At 47.7% G+C, this 21,667-nt stretch overlaps 1 protein-coding gene and 1 long non-coding RNA gene across 2 annotated transcripts in view; one reads left to right on the forward strand and one right to left on the reverse strand.

Moving 5' to 3' along the window:
- PPID (peptidylprolyl isomerase D) overlaps nucleotides 1-15,435 on the reverse strand; it is a 28,384-nt gene extending 12,949 nt beyond the window's left edge. Inside the window, exons 1-3 of the mRNA XM_069744137.1 lie at nucleotides 15,181-15,435; nucleotides 9,219-9,359; nucleotides 1,053-1,159 (exon numbers count right to left, since the gene is read on the reverse strand). Of these exons, the coding sequence (XP_069600238.1) occupies nucleotides 1,053-1,159; nucleotides 9,219-9,359; nucleotides 15,181-15,265 (333 nt within the window). The 5' untranslated portion in view covers nucleotides 15,266-15,435. The remainder of the gene's footprint in view (nucleotides 1-1,052; nucleotides 1,160-9,218; nucleotides 9,360-15,180) is intronic.
- The window catches only part of LOC138656853 (uncharacterized), a 30,653-nt gene continuing 24,355 nt past the window's right edge, over nucleotides 15,370-21,667 (forward strand). The window contains exon 1 of the long non-coding RNA XR_011316981.1: nucleotides 15,370-15,509. This is a non-coding gene — a long non-coding RNA (uncharacterized lncRNA). The remainder of the gene's footprint in view (nucleotides 15,510-21,667) is intronic.

The following is a 21,667-nucleotide window of genomic DNA, read 5'->3' on the forward strand; positions in this document are numbered from 1 at the left end:
CGATCTGATGATTGCTGCTATGTAGCTGAGCCGATCGAGTGGTGCCAGCTTCTAGCCTCCCATGGAGGCTATTGAAGCATGGCAAAAGTAAAAAAAAAAAAAAAAAAAAGTTTTTACAAATATGGAGAAAAAAAATAAAAATATAAAAAAAGTTTAAATCACCCCCTTTCACCCCATCCAAAATAAAATAATAATAAAAAAAAAAAAAAAAAAAAAAAAAAAAATCAAACCTACACATATTTGGTATCGCCAATTTCAGAATCCCTCAATCTATCAATAAAAAAAAAAATTAACCTGATCGCTTAACAGCGTAGCGAGAAAAAAATTAGAAACATCAATTAAATTTTTTTGGTCGCCATGACATTGCATTAAAATGCAATAACGGGCGATCAAAAGAACATATCTGCACAAAAGTGGTATCATTAAAAACATCAGCTCGGCACGCAAAGTAAGCCCTCCCCGACCCCAGATCCCGAAAAATGGAGACGCTACGGGTATCGGAAAATGGCGCTTTTTTTTTTTCAGCAAAGTTTAGAATTTTTTTTCACCACTTAGATAAAGACATGTGAGTTGTCTATGAACCCGTAATGACCTGGAGAATCATAATATCAGGTCAGTTTTAGCATTTAGTGAAGCTAGCAAAAAAGGCAAACAAAAAACAAGTGTGGGATTGCACTATTTTTTGCAATTTCACCACACTTGGAATTTTGTTTCCTGTTTTCTAGTACAAGACATGGTAAAACCAATGGTGTCGTTCAAAAGTACAACTCGTCCCGCAAAAAATAAGTCCTCACATGGCCATATTGACGAAAAAATAAAAAAAGTTATGGCTCTGGGAAGGAGGGGAGTGAAAAACAAACGCAAAAACGAAAAAGGGCCGTGGCGTCAAGGGGTTAATTATCCTCAACATATGTTGGCACCATGGCGCTTTTCCTGGCATATTTGCCAAACATCAGGCTCTGATTACATCACAAAAGCCTTGTGCATGTGACACGGATGACCTTCATTTAGAGAAGCGGATGTGTACAAGACAAGCCCCTCAAGACAAATACCTTGTAATGGAAGTTTTCATCCTCAAATTTCTCTCCATATATACTTTCACCACCAGTTCCATCTTGGTTTGAGAAGTCTCCACCCTGGATCATAAATTTCTTAATAACTAAGTAAAAAAAAAAAAAACAACAACAACAACAAAGTACAGAACATAAACACGTATAGTACACGTATAATGTAGACCCCTTCAAGAAGAATTTCACCTACTCGCTCAACTTGATGTAGGGGGAACCCTACAAAATTTACCGTATATACTTGAGTATAAGCCGACCCGAGTACAAGCCGAGACCCCTAATTTTGCCACAAAAAACTGGGAAAACAATGACTCGAGTATAAGCCTTGGGTGGAAAATGCAGCAGCTACCGGTAAATGTCAAAAATAAAAATAGGTACCAATAAAAGTCAAATTAAGACATCAGTAGGTTAAGTGTTTTTGAATATCCATATCTAAAGAGGAGCCCCATATGATGCTCCATACAGTTCATGATGGGCCCCATAAGATGCTCCATATTAAAATATACCCCATATAGTGCTGGCACAAATGCGGATTATGGCCCCATAAGATGCTCCATACAGATATTTGCCCCATATAATGCTGCACAAATGCTGATTATGGTCCCATAATATGCTCCATAGATATATTTTCCCCATATGCTGTTGCTGCGATTAAAAAAGAATAAAAACCACATACTCACCTCTCGTCGCTCAGGCCCCCGACACTTGCTATAGTCACCTTTCCCCATTCCACCGTCGGCGCCGCTGTGTCTTCTGCACTGACTGTTCAGGCAGAGGGCGGCGCGCACACTAATCACGTCATCGTACCCTTTGACCTGAGCATAACTGCAGAGGACGCGGAAGACGGAGCGCAGCCGACAGTGGAACGCGGACAGGTGAATATAGCGCACTGCCCCGTCACACTCACCTGCTCCTGGAGCGGTCCCTGCACGTATCTGGTTCTCCGGGCGCTGACAGCTTCTTCCTGCATTGAGCGGTCACATGGTACTGCTCATTACAGTAATGAATATGCAGCTTCACCCCTATGGGAGTGGAGTGGGGTCCATATTAATTACTGTAATGAGCGGTACCATGTGACCGCTCACTACAGGAAGAAGCTGTCAGCGCCCGGAGAACAAGGAACGTCCAGGGACCGCGCCAGGAGCAGGTGAGTATTATTAGACAGCTGCAGCTCCCCCTCACCTGCCGACCCCTGGGTATGACTCGAGTATAAGTAGAGAGGGGCAATTTCAGCCTAAAAAATGGGCTGAAATTCTCGAGTATATACCCTACTTTCTCTTCCTTCCCTAGTCCACTGCCGTATCTCTGTGCTGCTCCGTCTATTGATTATATGCAGTGACATCATGTGGACAGCGCTGTAGCCGATCACTTTGCTCAGCAGCTCTACCAATGTAGACAACATGAACCGCTGACTTCTAATAGAACTGGACTTAAAACAAACTGCATCTCCACTTTACCTCCCTCTGATCTTGTCATTCACTCTTAACCCCTTCATGACCCAGCCTATTTTGACCTTAAAGACCTTGCCGTTTTTTGCAATTCTGACCAGTGTCCCTTTATGAGGTAATAACTCAGGAACGGTTCAACGGATCCTAGCGGTTCTGAGATTGTTTTTTCGTGACATATTGGGCTTCATGTTAGTGGTAAATTTAGGTCAATAAATTCTGCGTTTATTTGTGATCAAAACGGAAATTTGGCGAAAATTTTGAAAATTTCGCAATTTTCACATTTTGAATTTTTATTCTGTTAAACCAGAGAGATATGTGACACAAAATAGTTAATAAATAACATTTCCCACGTTTACTTTACATCAGCACAATTTTGGAAACAAAATTTTTTTTTGTTAGGAAGTTATAAGGGTTAAAATTTGACCAGCGATTTGTCATTTTTACAACACCATTTTTTTTAGGGACCACCTCACATTTGAAGTCAGTTTGAGGGGTCTATATGGCTGAAAATACCCAAAAGTGACACCATTCTAAAAACTGCACCCCTCAAGATACTCAAAACCACATTCAAGAAGTTTATTAACCCTTCAGGTGCTTCACAGCAGCAGAAGCAACATGGAAGGAAAAAAATGAACATTTAACTTTTTAGTCACAAAAATTATCTTTTAGCAACAATTTTTTTATTTTCCCAATGGTAAAAGGAGAAACTGAACCACGAAAGTTGTTGTGCAATTTGTCCTGAGTACGCTGATACCTCATATGTGGGGGTAAACCACTGTTTGGGCGCACGGCAGGGCTTGGAAGGGAAGGAGCGCCATTTGACTTTTTGAATGAAAAATTGGCTCCACTCTTTAGCGGACACCATGTCACGTTTGGAGAGCCCCCGTGTGCCTAAAAATTGGAGCTCCCCCACAAGTGACCCCATTTTGGAAACTAGACGCCCCAAGGAACTTATCTAGATGCATAGTGAGCACTTTGAACACCCAGGTGCTTCACAAATTGATCCGTAAAAATGAAAAAGTACTTTTTTTTCACAAAAAAATTCTTTTAGCCTCAATTTTTTCATTTTCACATGGGCAACAGGATAAAATGGATCCTAAAATGTGTTGGGCAATTTCTCCTGAGTACGCCGATACCTCATATGTGGGGGTAAACCACTGTTTGGGCACATGATAAGGCTCGGAAGGGAAGGAGCGCCATTTGACTTTTTGAATGAAAAATTATTTCCATCGTTAGCGGACACCATGTCGCGTTTGGAGAGCTCCTGTGTGCCTAAACATTGGCGCTCCCCCACAAGTGACCCCATTTTGGAAACTAGACCCCCCAAGGAACTTATTTAGATGCCTAGTGAGCACTTTAAACCCCCAGGTGCTTCACAGAAGTTTATAACGCAGAGCCATGAAAATAAAAAATAATTTTTCTTTCCTCAAAAATGATTTTTTAGCCTGGAATTTCCTATTTTGCCAAGGATAATAGGAGAAATTGGACCCCAAATATTGTTGTCCAGTTTGTCCTGAGTACGCTGATACCCCATATGTGGGGGTAAACCACTGTTTGGGCGCACGGCAGGGCTCGGAAGGGATGGCACGCCATTTGGCTTTTTAAATGGAAAATTAGCTCCAATCATTAGCGGACACCATGTCACGTTTGGAGAGCCCCTGTGTGCCTAAACATTGGAGATCCCCCAGAAATGACCCCATTTTGGAAACTAGACTCCCAAAGGAACTAATCTAGATGTGTGGTGAGGACTTTGAACCCCCAAGTGCTTCACAAAAGTTTATAACGCAGAGCCATGAAAATAAAAAATAAAAATTATTTTCTCAAAAATGATCTTTTAGCCTGCAATTTTTTATTTTACAAAGGGTAACAGGAGAAATTGGATCCCAAAAGTTGTTGTCCAGTTTCTCCTGAGTACGCTGATATCCCATATGTGGGGGTAAACCACTGTTTGGGCACATGCCGAGGCTCGGAAGTGAAGTAGTGACGTTTTGAAATGCAGACTTTGATGGAATGCTCTGTGGGCGTCACGTTGCGTTTGCAGAGCCCCTGATGTGGCTAAACAGTAGAAACCCCCCACAAGTGACCCCATTTTGGAAACTAGACCCCGAAAGGAACTTATCTAGATGTGTGGTGAGCACTTTGAACCCCCAAGTGCTTCATAGAAGTTTATAATGCAGAGCCGTGAAAATAATAAATACGTTTTCTTTCCTCAAAAATGATGTTTTAGCAAGCATTTCTTTATTTTCACAAGGGTAACAGGAGAAATTGGACCCCAGTAATTGTTGCGCAGTTTGTCCTGAGTATGCTGGTACCCCATATGTGGGGGTAAACCACTGTTTGGGTGCACGTCGGGGCTCGGAAGTGAGGGAGCACCATTTGACTTTTTGAATACAAGATTGGCTGGAATTAATGGTGGCGCCATGTTGCGTTTGGATGTGCCTAAACAGTGGAAACCCCTCAATTCTAACTCCAACACACCCCTAACCCTTATCCCAACTGTAGCCGTAACCCTAATCACAACCCTAACCCCAACACACCCGTAACCCCAACACACCCCTAACCCTAACCACAACCCTAATTCCAACCCAACCCTAGCCCTAAGGCTATGTGCCAACGTTGCGGATTCGTATGAGATTTTTCAGCACCATTTTTGAAAAATCCGCGGGTAAAATTCACTGCGTTTTACCTGCAGATTTACCGCGGATTTCCAGTGTTTTTTGTCCGGATTTCACCTGCGGATTCCTATTGAGGAACAGGTGTAAAACGCTGCGGAATCCGCACAAAGAATTGACATGCTGCAGAAAATACAACGCAGCGTTCCCGCGTGGTATTTTCCGCACCATGGGCACAGCGGATTTGGCTTTCCATATGTTTACATGGTACTGTAAACCTGATGGAACACTGCTGCGAATCCGCAGCGGCCAATCCGCACCGTGTGCACATAGCCTAATTCTAAAGGTATGTGCACACGCTGCGGAAAACGCTGCGGATCCGCAGCAGTTTCCCATGAGTTTACAGTTCAATGCAAACCTACGGGAAACAAAAATCGCTGTACACATGCTGCGGAAAAACTGCACGGAAACGCAGCGGTTTACATTCCGCAGCATGTCACTTCTTTCTGCGGATTCCGCAGCGGTTTTACAACTGCTCAAATAGAAAATCGCTGTTGTAAAACCGCATTGAAATGCGCAGAAAAAACATGGTAAATCCGCCATAAATCCGCAGCGGTTTAGCACTGCGGATTTATCAAATCCGCAGCGGAAAAATCCGCAGAGGAACAGAATACGTGTGCACATACCGAAACCCTAACCCTACCCCTAACCCTACCCCTAACCCTAGTTCTTACCCCAACCTTAGTGGAAAAAATATATATATATTTTTTTTATTGTCCCTACCTATGGGGGTGACAAAGGGGGGGGGGTCATTTACTTTTTTTTTTATTTTGATCACCGAGATATAACCTATCTCAGTGATCAAAATTCACTCTGGAACGAATCTGCCGGCCGGCAGATTCGGCGGGCGCACTGCACATGCGCCCACCATTTTGGAAGATGGCGGCGCCCAGGAAAGAAGACGGACGGTCCCCGGGAGGCCAGGTAAGTATAAGGGGGGGGGGAGATCAGGGCACGGGGGGGGGCGTCGGAGCACGGGGGGGTGGACCGGAACACGGGGGGTGGATTGGAGCACGGAGTGGGGGATCGCTGTGCGGGCGGGTGGATCGGAGCACGGGGGGGGGGGGGGGGGGGGGGGAAAATCGCTGTGCGGGGGGGGGGGATCGGAGTGCGGGGGGGTGTGATTGGAGCACGGGGGGTGTGATTGGAGCACGGGGGGTGTGATTGGAGCACGGGGGGTGTGATTGGAGCACGGGGGGTGTGATTGGAGCACGGGGGGAGCGGAGCACAGGACCGAGGGGAGCAGACCGCAGATCGGGGGGCTGGGGGGGGCGATCGGAGGAGTGGAGTGGGTGCACATTAGTGTGTCCAGCCATGGCCGATGATATTGCAGCATCGGCCATGGCTGGATTGTAATATTTCACCATTTTTTTAGGTGAAATATTACAAATCGCTGATTGGCAGTTTCACTTTCAACACCCAATCAGAGCGATCGTAGCCACGAGGGGGTGAAGGCAGCCCCCCTGGGCTAAACTACCACTCCCCCTGTCCCTGCAGATCGGGTGAAATGGGAGTTAACCCTTTCACCCGATCTGCAGGGACGCGATCTTTCCATGACGCATATGCTGCGTCATGGGTCGGAATGGCACCGACTTTCATGACGCAGCGTATGCGTCAAAGGTCGGGAAGGGGTTAAAAACAGCTCAAATCCTCCTTGTTAAGACAAGACAGCCATCTCACTGTGAGATCATGTGTCACAGCCCATTATACTTTACTAGATGGCAGCCCGATTCTAAAGAATCGGGAGTCTAGAATCCATATATACTTTATTTATTCAAATGTAAGAATAATACAATTAATAAATAATAGTAAGAAAGAACAAAAAATGGCTGCACTCACCAGCTCTTGACAATTCTTGTTATTTAAGGTACAGTTACACAGGATCCATGAACATGCTTATGAGGGGAGGGATGAAAGACATCAGACGACAACTTTGCGTGTTGTGGCAAATGCCACAACAATGGTTCTTTTGTATCTCTCCTCTGTACTCTTGTTAGCACGCTGTTTGCGCTTACGTGCGGCATCGGCGGCTTTTCGCTCTGAATCATTACCATACTTTATATCAGACCTGATCTTACGTGCGCCATCATAAGCTTTGGACTCTGTGTCATTAGTATACTTAACAGTGTCCATGCGCTTGCATCTATCCTCTGTACTCTTGTTAGCACGCGGTTTGCGCTTACGTGCGGCATCGGCGTCTTTTTGCTCTGCATTATTAGTATACTTTCTATCAGACCTAATCTTACGTGCGCCATCAGCAGCTTTGGGCTCTGTGTCATTAGTATCCTTACTATTAGAGCTCATGTTGGCTAAGCTAAACAGCTTTAAGCGTGGTGGTGGCAAACAGGTTAATAAGAGGCAGTGTCAGGTAGTAGGAAAATAGCCAGTTAATAATAGGCAATAGTTCTTTGCAGGAATGCAGATATTAATAAATAGGCAGTTTATATTGCAGAGAAATTGCTGGGCAATAATGGACAATGTCCTTATGTGGCAAATAATAGAGCAATATACCAATGTGGCAAAGAAGAGGTTAATAAACGGCAGTCTCTCAGTATAACAGTCAGTGAATAATAGGCAGTATATGGAGAAAACACCAAACAAAAGTTCAAAATTGGTGTGAAAATGTCACTGAACCACTTCACAACTAAATATATATAGTTTTGGTAAATGGTATTATCATTTTTTTGACGAAATCCGGCAGGAGCTTGAAGAGCAACGTCACTGGGCCCGCCTCCACGCAGTAGAAACTTGCTGTGAGGTAAAAATTCAAAAATCACACCAAAATGGCGGGCGGAGTGTGTCACAGTACGGCACGTTTCTGATTGGTTGCCGCCTGCTGCGAGCGACCAATCAGACACTGGACACTGTTGACGTCACTTATCTCCGGACATTAGCTCCGGACATTAGCTCCGGACAGGAAGTTGGCACAAATTGCAGGAAGTAGTATTCTAGGCAAATTAGCTCCGGACATTCGCTCCGGACATTCGCTCCGGACATTCGCTCCGGACATTCGCTCCGGACATTCGCTCCGGACATTCGCTCCGGACATTCGCTCCGGACATTCGCTCCGGACATTCGCTCCGGACATTCGCTCCGGACATTCGCTCCGGACATTCGCTCCGGACATTCGCTCCGGACATTAGCTCCGGACATTAGCTCCGGACATTAGCTCCGGACATTAGCTCCGGACATTAGCTCCGGACATTAGCTCCGGACATTAGCTCCGGACATTAGCTCCGGACATTAGCTCCGGACATTAGCTCCGGACATTAGCTCCGGACATTAGCTCCGGAAGTTGGCACAAATTGCAGGAAGTAGTATTCTAGGCAATTATATATTAGATAAAGAGGGGAGAGGGAGAGGAAACAGGCAGAGGGAGACAGAAAGGTTCTGTTGCACTCTCTAACAAGTGTTTTACCTCAACCAAGAGCTGTGGAGAAAACAGTTTGGTGCAGTTACACTCCCCTGCTTGCATTGGGGACCTCCCTCTGCTTCTGACAGACAGTGCTTGCTTACCAGAGTGAGCATTGTCTGAATGACCATATACACGTGCACTGACATTGCCTGTCCCCAGCAATGCTCTCCTCCCCATCTTCTGTTAATGATCCTGGCTACACTAATAAACCCAAAAGTGTAGTGAATAGCTGCAGAAAACTCCTTGGAGGCTGCTTGCTATACGTCCACGTGTATTAGTGTAGCGAGCAGCATCAGCAGAAAGAAAACATGGAGCAGAGTATTCACAGCCCATGGGTGCGCATGGTAGAGGACAGGCAGTGCTTGCTTTCAGAAGTGGGCACTATCAATCAGAAGCGGGGAAAGTCCCAATATACACATAAGGAGGGGTAGCAGCCCCATTTGCATAAGAATTGAGCTATTTTTTCAGGCACTGTACCCGTAACATGTACCATGCTGATATGGTTTTCAGAATGGCCAAGTCCCCTACAGCACCATCTAGCCAAAAATGCATTTTGGGGTGACGGACACCCATTAACATCAGAAATATAGCAATTTGTGACATGTGAACGACTTACTTCTATGAAATGGGCATCCTTTAAAGTGAAGAGGCTTCCCGGTGGTCTTTCCTAATCCTTTTTCTCCTGTACACAGCGCTCGGAAATTTTCAGCAGTTTTTGGAACTACATCAGCGAATAGTTCTAGCACAACTCGGCCAACTAAAATGAAAAACAGCAAGACAATCAGATGCAAGAAGCCAGCAGAAGCATAATCTACCCGACATGGGAACCCGAAATCCAAACATGGAAGACCCTGACACTAAACGTGCAGCAACATGGAAGCAGCAGCGGTCTACAACTTATACTGCGAGTCGTCTGCCCTAGCTACAAGCAGGAACGCTGCACATTACCCCGTGTACCAGACCCAGGACACATGTACTTCAGGAGATCAGGAGCTCCCACACACCTGACAGCAGCTCATCATCCAGAGGAACAAGGATGGCAAAATCCAATGTGTGAGGGGTACGGCCAGTGTTACCCTGGCACGAATACAAATGAACCCAAATCAGATCGGTCCGGACTCCGAGCCTGTATGTGCACCCATACAAGCAAGCTTCTCCACCATGACAGACGATCAGCTCTCCATCCTTCTATCAAGATCACATCTCACCACTTGCACCCTTGACTCGCAAACCTCGCAAAAGTCTTCATCACAACCCTAACACAACTCTTCAACCTCTCACTTACAAACGGTGTCTTCCCTTCATCCTTCAAACACACATCAATCACACCGATCCTCAAAAAAATCCTCCCTTGACCCATCCTCTGTGTCCAGCTATCGCCCGATATCCCTTCTCCCTTATGCCTCAAAACTACTGGAACAGCATGTCCATCTTGAACTGTCCTCCCACCTCTCCTCCTGCTCCCTCTTTGACCAGTTACAATCTGGCTTCTGAACACATCAATCAACTGAAACTGCCCTAACTAAAGTGAGCAATGACCTAACCGCCAAGAGCAAGCGACACTACTCCGTCCATCTCCTCCTGCACCTGTCTTCTGTCTTCGACACTGTACCACTCCCTCCTGTTACAGATTCTCTCATCTCTTGGCATCACAGACTTGGCCCTATCCTGGATCTCATCATATCTAACAGACCGGACATTCAGTGTCTACCTCTCCCACACCGCCTCCTCATCTCGCCCCCTGTCGGTGTTCCCCAAGGCTCAGTTCTAGGACCCCTACTCTTCTCCATCTACATCTACATCTTCGGCCTGGGACAACTCATAGAATCCCACGGTTTACAATATCATCTCTACGCTGATGACACGCAGATCTACCTATCTGGACCCGACCTCACTTCCTTACTGACCAAAATCCCACACTGTCTGCTATTTCATCCTTCTTTTCTGCTCGTATTCTAAAACTGAACATGGATAAAACAGAATTCATTATCTTTCCCCCACCTCACTCTACCCCTCCACCCGACCTATTCATCAATGTCAATGGCTGCTCACTTTCCCGGTCCCGCACGCTCGGTGCCTCTGGGTGATCCTTGACTCTGCCCTCTCTTTCAAGCCACATATCCAAGCTCTTGCCGATTCCAACTCAAAAACATTTCCCGGATCCGTGCATTTCTTGACCATGAAACCACAAAACCACTAGTACATGCCCTTATCTCCAGCCTCGACTACTGCAACCTCCTACTCTCTGGCCTCCCCTCTAGCACCGTCTCCAATCCATCCTAAACTCTTCTGCCCAACTAATCCACCTGTCTCCCCGTTACTCCCCAGCCTCTCCTCTCTGCCAGGCCCTTTCACTGGATTCCTATTGCCCAGAGGCTAAAGCTCAAAACACTAACAATGACATATAAAGCCATTCACAATCTGACTCCTCCATACATCTGTGACATGGTCTCCCGTTACCTACCTACACGCAACCTTCGATCATCTCATGATCTCCTTCTCTACTCCTCTCTCATCTCTTCCTCCCACAACCGCATCCAAGACTTCTCCCGTGCTTCCCCTATACTCTGGAACTCTCTACGCCAACACATCAGGCTCTCACCTACCACGGAATCCTTCAAAAGGAACATGAAGACCAACCTCTTCTGACAAGCCTACAACCTGCAGTGATCCCCAGTATACTGAACCGCCACTTGACCAGCTACCCTCACCTAGTGTATCCTCACCCATCCCCTGTAGACTGTGAGCCCTTGCGGGCAGGGTCCTCTCTCCTCCTGTACTTGTGTGTGCCTTGTTTTACTCACGTTTATTGTACTTGTCTATATTTGCCCCGTTCACATGTAAAGCGCCATGGAATAAATGGCGCTAGAAAAATGAATAATAATACACATCACTCATCCCTGGTGTCCAGTGACTACAATGCTCACTATTCAGAGTGTTATAATCATCCCCATATCTCCAAGCTATACTGAGGACAGAGCTGCTATATAACATAACCTCTCCCACACTCCGTTATACAGCAGCTCCAGCCATCACACAGTTACCCTCCAGTAGTAAAGCCACTCCATTCTCTGCTCAGTACATTATACATATAATAATCATCCATAAATGCTGCAGTTACATAGCAGCTCCATCCATCATACATATGATCACTCCCCATATCTCCTAGTTATACAGCTGCTCCGTCCCCTGCTCGCACATCATCCATATAATCCCCCATATCTCCTCATTATACAGCTGTTCCGTCCCCCTCAGCACATCACCCATATAATCCCCCATATCTCCTAGTTATAAAGCTGCTCCGTCCCCTGCTCGCACATCATCCATATAATCCCCCATATCTCCTAGTTATACAGCTGCTCCGTCCCCCTCTCAGCACATCACCCATATAATCCCCCATATCTCCTAGTTATACGGCTCCTCAGTCCCCCTCTCAGCACATCACCCATATAATCCCCCATATCTCCTAGTTATACGGCTCCTCCGTCCCCCGCTCAGTACATCACCCATATAATCCCCCATATCTCCGTTATACAGCTGCTCCGTCCCCCTCTCAGCACATCACCCATATAATCCCCCATATCTCCTTATTATACAGCTGCTCCGTCCCCCTCTCAGTACATCACCCATATAATCCCCCATATCTCCTAGTTATACAGCTGCTCCGTCCCCCGCTCAGCACATCACCCATATGATCCCCCATATCTCCTAATTATACAGCTGCTCCGTCCCCCTCTCAGCACATCACCCATATAATCCCCCATATCTCCTAGTTATACGGCTCCTCCGTCCTCTGCTCAGCACATCACCCATATAATCCCCCATATTTCCTAGTTATACGGCTGCTCCGTCCTCTGCTCAGCACATCACCCATATAATCCCCCATATCTCCTAGTTATACGGCTCCTCCGTCCTCTGCTCAGCACATCACCCATATAATCCCCCATATCTCCTAGTTATACGGCTGCTCCGTCCCCTGCTCAGCACATCACCCATATAATCCCCCGTATCTCCTAATTATACAGCTGCTCCGTCCCCCTCAGCACATCACCCATATAATCCCCCATATCTCCTAGTTATACGGCTCCTCCGTCCCCCTCTCAGCACATCACCCATATCTCCTAGTTATACGGCTCCTCCGTCCCCCGCTCAGCACATCACCCATATAATCCCCCATATCTCCTAGTTATACAGCTCCTCCGTCCCCCTCTCAGCACATCACCCATATAATCCCCCATATCTCCTAGTTATACGGCTGCTCCATCCCCCGCTCAGCACATCACCCATATAATCCCCCATATCTACTAATTATACGGCTCCTCTGTCCCCCTCTCAGCACATCACCCATATAATCCCCCATATCTCCTAGTTATACAGCTCCTCCGTCCCCCGCTCAGCACATCACCCATATAATCCCCCATATCTCCTAGTTATACAGCTCCTCCGTCCCCCGCTCAGCACATCACCCATATAATCCCCCATATCTCCTAGTTATACAGCTCCTCCGTCCCCCGCTCAGCACATCACCCATATAATCCCCCATATCTCCTAGTTATACGGCTCCTCCGTCCCCCTCTCAGCACATCACCCATATAATCCCCCATATCTCCTAGTTATACGGATCCTCCGTCCCCCGCTCAGCACATCACCCATATAATCCCCCATATCTCCTAGTTATACGGCTCCTCCGTCCCCCGCTCAGCACATCACCCATATAATCCCCCATATCTCCTAGTTATACAGCTGCTCCGTCCCCCTCTCAGCACATCACCCATATAATCCCCCAAATCTCCTAGTTATACGGATCCTCCGTCCCCCGCTCAGCACATCACCCATATAATCCCCCATATCTCCTAGTTATACGGATCCTCCGTCCCCCGCTCAGCACATCACCCATATAATCCCCCATATCTCCTAGTTATACGGCTCCTCCGTCCCCCGCTCAGCACATCACCCATATAATCCCCCATATCTCCTAGTTATACGGCTCCTCCGTCCCCCGCTCAGCACATCACCCATATAATCCCCCATATCTCCTAGTTATACGGCTCCTCCGTCCCCCGCTCAGCACATCACCCATATAATCCCCCATATCTCCTAGTTATACGGCTCCTCCGTCCCCCGCTCAGCACATCACCCATATAATCCCCCATATCTCCTAGTTATACGGCTCCTCCGTCCCCCTCTCAGCACATCACCCATATAATCCCCCATATCTCCTAGTTATACAGCTCCTCCGTCCCCCTCTCAGCACATCACCCATATAATCCCCCATATCTCCTAGTTATACGGCTGCTCCATCCCCCGCTCAGCACATCACCCATATAATCCCCCATATCTCCTAATTATACGGCTCCTCCGTCCCCCTCTCAGCACATCACCCATATAATCCCCCATATCTCCTAGTTATACAGCTCCTCCGTCCCCCGCTCAGCACATCACCCATATAATCCCCCATATCTCCTAGTTATACAGCTCCTCCGTCCCCCTCTCAGCCTATCACCCATATCTCCTAGTTATACAGCTGCTCCGTCCCCTGCTCAGCACATCACCCATATAATCCCCCATATCTCCTAGTTATACAGCTCCTCCGTCCCCCTCTCAGCCTATCACCCATATCTCCTAGTTATACAGCTGCTCCGTCCCCTGCTCAGCACATCACCCATATAATCCCCCATATCTCCTAGTTATACAGCTCCTCCGTCCCCCGCTCAGCACATCACCCATATAATCCCCCATATCTCCTAGTTATACAGCTCCTCCGTCCCCCGCTCAGCACATCACCCATATAATCCCCCATATCTCCTAGTTATACAGCTCCTCCGTCCCCCGCTCAGCACATCACCCATATAATCCCCCATATCTCCTAGTTATACAGCTCCTCCGTCCCCCGCTCAGCACATCACCCATATAATCCCCCATATCTCCTAGTTATACAGCTCCTCCGTCCCCCGCTCAGCACATCACCCATATAATCCCCCATATCTCCTAGTTATACAGCTCCTCCGTCCCCCGCTCAGCACATCACCCATATAATCCCCCATATCTCCTAGTTATACGGCTCCTCCGTCCCCCGCTCAGCACATCACCCATATAATCCCCCATATCTCCTAGTTATACGGCTCCTCCGTCCCCCGCTCAGCACATCACCCATATAATCCCCCATATCTCCTAGTTATACGGCTCCTCCGTCCCCCGCTCAGCACATCACCCATATAATCCCCCATATCTCCTAGTTATACGGCTCCTCCGTCCCCCGCTCACCACATCACCCATATAATCCCCCATATCTCCTAGTTATACGGCTCCTCCGTCCCCCGCTCACCACATCACCCATATAATCCCCCATATCTTCTAGTTATACAGCTGCTCAGCACATCACCCATATAATCCCCCATATCTCCTAGTTATACGGCTCCTCCGTCCCCCTCTCAGCACATCACCCATATAATCCCCCATATCTCCTACAGTTATAGCGTGGCTCCCTCCATCACACATAATCCCCCTCCAGTTATACAGCCGCTGTTCCTCCCGCACTATTCATTCCCACGCTGCCAGGTCTCTGTCCCACCACTCACCCTGTTCACCTCCCACCTCCACATCAAAAAACACCCGCGGGTTGTCCGGGTGGGACGGCCTGCTGTTGGGCGCCGGGTTAGACATGTTCTCACTGCGGACAATTTCCTCTAACTGTCCGCCCGCCGGCTTCTCGCACCTGAGCACACTTCCGCTGCGGCGGGGGCGGGACTTCCGCTGCTGTAGGACACGCCCCTGGAGTTCTGGATCGTTCTGGAGCTTTGTGTTCTGCCCTGTGTGCGCTGATTGTGCGTCACGTGAGCGCCAACCGCCGCTGGGATTGTGGGAAGGAGCAGACAGTGTGACAGTGTGTGACCGCCGCTGTGTACAGGTGATGTGCGGCCGCCACAGACCGCGGGCAGGGGGAGGGCTGCGCTGTGTGCGGACCGGGCCTCCCCGCCACCGTCATGCGCTGCGTTACTGAGTGCGGGGTGCTAGTGCCAGATTAACCCCTTAATGTATTCCCTCCCAACTGCCAAATGTTTTACCTCTGACATCACTGTATAATGTAGCGGGCTGGAGGCTGTGAGGTAAAAGGCCTGCGTCAGCACGGTAGGTGAGCGGGCATCATAGTATGTGTGTGTGTGTGTGTGCCCGATACCTGTGGGCCACGGTCAGTAGTTGTGACTCCGCCAGGTTCACATGTTGCGTTTCGTCATCCTTTGTTTCTGCAGATGCTCCTCTGTGTGTGAGATTTCAGAAATGTCTCCTGCAAACATTGCTTTTTCCCGTGTGCAGGGTGTCTCTTCTTTCAGCGTTCTTCAAAAAACGCCGGGATCAGTTTCTGGTGCTAAACTCTGCTGAAGTAGAATCCGATTTTTTTTCTGCACTAACCTTTATCAGCCGGCACCAGACACAAATGTACCCTGACAAAAGCGCCCCATAACCCGAGCAATGCCGGAGTTTCTGATGCAAGTTTCTTACTGCCAAGAGAGCAGGCTTTGCCTGTGGGGAGAAAAAACCATCAAAAACGCAACATGTGGACATAGCCTAATATGTTGCTCTGATTGTTAGGCTATGTGCACACGTATAATGGTCCACTGCAGATTTTGTCGCAGCAAATTTGATAAATCTGCAGGGCAAAAACGCTGCAGATTTATCACGGATTTCACTGCAGTTTTACAACAGCGGTTTTCTATTGGAGCAGCTGCAAAACCGCTGCGGAATCCGCAGAAAGAAGTGACATGCTGCAGAATGTAAACCGCTGCGTTTCCACACGTTTTTTTCCGCAGCATGGGCACTGCGTTTTCTGTTTCCCATAGGTTTACATTGTACTGTAAACTCATGGGAAACTGCTGCGGATCCGCAGCAAAATCCGCATTGTGTGCACATATATATCATATCAAGAGCACAGATATTAACCTGTGATCCAAGAAGTGCCACTAAATACATTCATTTAAAAACCAAATACTTTTATTAAACACTGAAATACAAAACTAAACATACATAGACATGAACAAGGTGCCTCAAAAAACAACCCTATTGCGGTCAGCAGGGAATACGGATACTGGAGCCAGGTGAATCCATTATAGGTATATCAAATTACCATATAACAAGTCTATTAGACTAATTGAGAGCCATGTAGGCCAGAACCACACCATCTCTCATGTAACTAGAGGCTAAGACCATAGCATATGTAACACCTCTAATCTATGCCCTACGGTCACCTACTGGAGGCATAAGAATGTAAGCAGCGGTGGCTGCAGCGATCCCTCCGTCCCTCCCTGGAGCCGGCAGCTGATGACGCGCGCGAGGTCCTGCGGCGCTTAATGCGCAGGCGCAGGGGTCACCTCCGGGGCGGCGCAGGGTACCTCTGGGTAAACCGGAAGTTGCCTTGCGCCGCATTTTCAACATAAAGGCGGCGGGGAATCTGTCACCGATGCTCAAAAATACCACCAATATGAGTGGAGGAGACTCCGCAAACCCCACGGAAAGAAGACTCACAGGAGCGCCGTCACACGCAAAAGAAAAACCAGGACCAACCTGCTTAGCGCCACAGCTCGGGATCCCAGCCCAGCCGAGGCTCTAGTGGATCCAGGAGAAGAACAGCGGTTCAGATGGAGGAGGCATCCCCAAGACCAGAACCGGTATCTCCCTTACATTAGGAGGGTAAGTGACCTCCGTGAATGTATATACGCTAAATAGGGGTTTATTGTATTTTTTTTAGGGAAAGAAGTGCAAGGGGAAAACCAAAAATAAAGTCTGCCCACTCTGCTTGGCAGATTTACCAGCCACATGGGCAAAAAAGCTCTATGCCTTATGTATACAGAATACTGTAAATGAAGAAACCCCAAGATTTGCATCTGAGCTCAAAGACTTAATAAAAACCCAAGTAGAAGATGCGCTAAAAGGGGTAAAAAGCCGTAAAAGGAAACGCAGAGATAAATCCCCAAATTACAGTTTCAGTGAGGAAGATAGTATCCATTATGGTTCGGATAGCTCTACGTCGTCCTCAGCTTCATCCTCTACATCCTCACAAGGGGACCGTAACTGTTTCCCTATTGAGGAAATGGATGCATTAATTAAAGGGAACCTGTCACCTGAATTTGGCGGGACTGGTTTTGGGTCATATGGGCGGAGTTTTCTGGTGTTTGATTCACCCTTTCCTTACCCGCTGGCTGCATGCTGGCTGCAATATTGGATTGAAGTTCATTCTCTGTCCTCTATAGTACACGCCTGCACAAGGCAAGATTGCTTTGCGCAGGCGTGTACTATGGAGGACAGAGAATGAACTTCAATCCAATATTGCAGCCAGCGGGTAAGGAAAGGGTGAATCAAACACCAGAAAACTCCGCCCATATGACCCAAAACCAGTCCCGCCAAATTCAGGTGACAGGTTCCCTTTAAAATGGTTAGGACCACCATGGGGCTGACAGATACTTGTGCTAAAAAAACGCACAAGACCTTATGTTTGGAGGCCTTGAAAAAAAGAGGCGTAGGGTGTTCCCGTTAAATAATAAGATTCAGGCGCTGATAAAGAGTGGAAGAGACCAGATAAAAAAGTCCTTTTAACCCCTAAGAGGAAGTATCCATTTGATGATCCAGCCTGTTCCTCATGGGGTAAAGCGCCAAAATTGGATGTCGCTATTGCGAAAGCCTCTAAAAAATTTGCTCTACCCTTTGAGGATATGGGAACCCTTAAAGATCCCATGGATAAAAGAGCGGACGGGTTCTTGAAGGGATGCTGGGAGGCAGCTAGCGGGGGATTAAAACCTGGGATAGCTGCCACATGTACAGCAAGAGCCTCCACGTTCAGGATTGCATCAGGATTTGGTCAGGATTTTATGTCAGTATTTGTAAGCCAAAACCAGGAGTGGAACAATTAGAGGAAAAGTATAATAGAAACATATGCACCACTTCTGCATTTATCACCCACTCCTGGTTTTGGCTTACAAATACTGACATAAAATCCTGACCAAATCCTGATGCAATCCTGAACGTGGACACATACCCTTAATGGTATGGCTGGATCACCTGGAGACCCAATTAAAAAATAAAACTCCAAGGGAGTCCTCCGTATCAGTCATGAGGGGAGCCGCAGCATATTTGGCAGACGACTCCATAGACTCGGTCAGGCTGACAGCGAGATCAGCTTCATTTTCAAATGCAGCCAGAAGAGCACTATGGCTGAAGTGCTGGCCGGGTGATTTGCGAACAAAAGCAAAATTGTGTTCCATACTGTGTGAGGGGGAATTTTTGTTTGGACCTACACTGGATGATATCCTCGAAAAAGCTGTAGATAAGAAAAAAGCCTTCCCAGGGTTTCCCAATCAATCCTATAGGCGGCCCTTTCGAGGGAGGAAATTTATGCGGAGACGCCCCCCAAAAAAACAAAAAGATGGATGGGAAGATAAAAAATTTAAAGGCAGAGGTTTTATGTTCAACAAGCTGGATAATAAAAAACAGACCCAATGAAGGTGTGCCCCAGGTAGGAGGGAGACTAACATACTTTCTCCAAGCCTGGGAAAAAATATCAGGGAGCACTTAAAGGGAACCTGTCACCCCGTTTTTTGAGATTGAGCTATAAATACTGTTAAATAGGGCCTGCGCTGTGTGTTCCTATAGTGTATGTAGTGTACCCCAATTCCCCATGTATGCTGAGAAATAACTTACCAAAGTCGCCGTTTTCGCCTGTCAATCAGGCTGGTCAGGTCGGGAGGGCGTGGTGACATCGGTGGTTCTTCCTCAGCTTTACGTTGGTGGCGTAGTGGCGTAGTGGTGAACAAGCAGCGCGCGATCTGCGCTGTAATCCCTTGCATCGGTGGGGGCGGCCATCTTCCTGGGGCCGCGCGTGCGCAGATCGAGTGCTCTGCTGCACGGGGCTTCAGGAAAATGGCCGCGGGATGCCGCGCGTGCGCATTAGAGATCGCGGCGGCCATTTTCCCAAAGCCGAGTTTGCATCTCGGCTTTGGGAAAATGGCCGCCGCGATCTCTAATGCGCACGCGCGGCATCCCGCGGCCATTTTCCTGAAGCCCCGTGCAGCAGAGCACTCGATCTGCGCACGCGCGGCCCCAGGAAGATGGCCGCCCCCACCGATGCAAGGGATTACAGCGCAGATCGCGCGCTGCTTGTTCACCACTACGCCACCAACGTAAAGCTGAGGAAGAACCAGCGATGTCACCACGCCCTCCCGACCTGACCAGCCTGATTGACAGGCGAAAACGGCGACTTTGGTAAGTTATTTCTCAGCATACATAGGGAATCGGGGTACACTACATACACTATAGGAACACACAGCGCAGGCCCTATTTAACAGTATTTATAGCTCAATCTCAAAAAACGGGGTGACAGGTTCCCTTTAATAGAGACGGGTCTGAAGTTGAAATTTCATACAAAGCCACACCATCAATTCGTAGCAACACCACAAAGGATATCAGAGAACGAACAGCTGGCCTTTCAGAAAGAAGTCTACAGTCTCCTAGCAAAGAATGTCCTACAGGAGGTCCCACAACAGGAGAAAGCAACAGGTTTCTACGCCCCTCTTTTTCGTGGGACGAAGCCAGATGGGACTTTCAGAACAATAATAAACCTGAAGAAGTTAAACAAGTACCTAGTGACAGAAAGTTTCAAGATGGAAACAATAAAATCGTGTCAGAACCCTTCATCCGTCTTGTTTTATGACCGTCACAGACTTAAAAGACGCATACTATCATGTGCCGATTCATCCGGATTACCGAAAATATCTCAGTAGTGATGCAAGGGGAGCTGAAACATTATCAATACAGAGCTCTCCCATTCAGCCTTGCCATAGCCCCGAGGGTGTTTACAAAACTAATGGCAGAAGTGATGGCCCACATAAGGGAACAAAGTGTGTTAATTGTCCCTTATCTGGACGACCTCCTAGTAAAGGTACCGTCACACATAACAATATCGTTGCAACGTCACGCTTTTGGTGACGTAGCAACGATCCCGCTAACGATCTCGTTATGTGTGACAGCGACCAACGATCAGGCCCCTGCTGGGAGGTCGTTGGGGAATGATCAGGACCATTTTTTGGTCGCTGATCACCCGCTGTCATCGCTGGATCAGCGTGTGTGACGCCGATCCAGCGATGTGTTCACTTGTAACCAGGGTAAATATCGGGTTACTAAGCGCAGGGCCGCGCTTAGTAACCCGATATTTACCCTGGTTACCATTGTAAAATAAAAAAAAAAAAACACTACATACTCACATTCTGATGTCTGTCACGTCCCCCGGCGTCCACTGTCACCGCCGGCCGTAAAGCAGAGCACAGCGGTGACGTCACCGCTGTTACTGCCGGCGCTGACAGTCAGTGCAGGGAAACTCTCGGCAGCAGCGCGTGCATTAGCAGCGCTCTTGCCGAAAGCAGTTTTAACCCTGTGGACGCCGGCGGGGGACGTGACAGACATCAGAATGTGAGTATGTAGTTGTTTTTTTTTTTTTTTTACTTTTACAATGGTAACCAGGGTAAATATCGGGTTACTAAGCGCGGCCCTGCACTTAGTAACCCGATGTTTACCGTGGTTACCCGGGTGCTGCAGGGGGACTTCGGCATCGTTGAAGACAGTTTCAACGATGCCGAAGTCGTTCCCCTGATCGTTGGTCGCTGGAGAGAGCTGTCTGTGTGACAGCTCCCCAGCGACCACACAACGACTTACCAACGATCACGACCAGGTCGTATCGCTGGTCGTGATCGTTGGTAAGTCGTTTAGTGTGACTTAAGCTTAATGGGCAAATCCTCTCTCCATTGCAGTCAGCAGTTAAACAAAGTAATGGCAGCCCTATCAAATCTAGGTTGGTTATTGAACCTGGAGAAGTCCAGAATTATCCCAACACAAGTACAACAGTAAAAAAAAGATATGAATGGCACTGAGAAAAACCGCTCCTAGTACTCACTGGTAAAGGATGAATGAGCTCTGAATCACAGACAAATTCCAGAAACCTTCACCTTGCTGGAGGTGCTTGCTATGAAGAAGGTGCATACAGGGTCCAATAAAACAAGAAAAAAGCAGCAACACTCCACTTCT

The sequence above is a fragment of the Ranitomeya imitator genome, chromosome 1, assembly GCF_032444005.1.
Source record: "Ranitomeya imitator isolate aRanImi1 chromosome 1, aRanImi1.pri, whole genome shotgun sequence".
Lineage (NCBI taxonomy): Eukaryota > Metazoa > Chordata > Amphibia > Anura > Dendrobatidae > Ranitomeya > Ranitomeya imitator.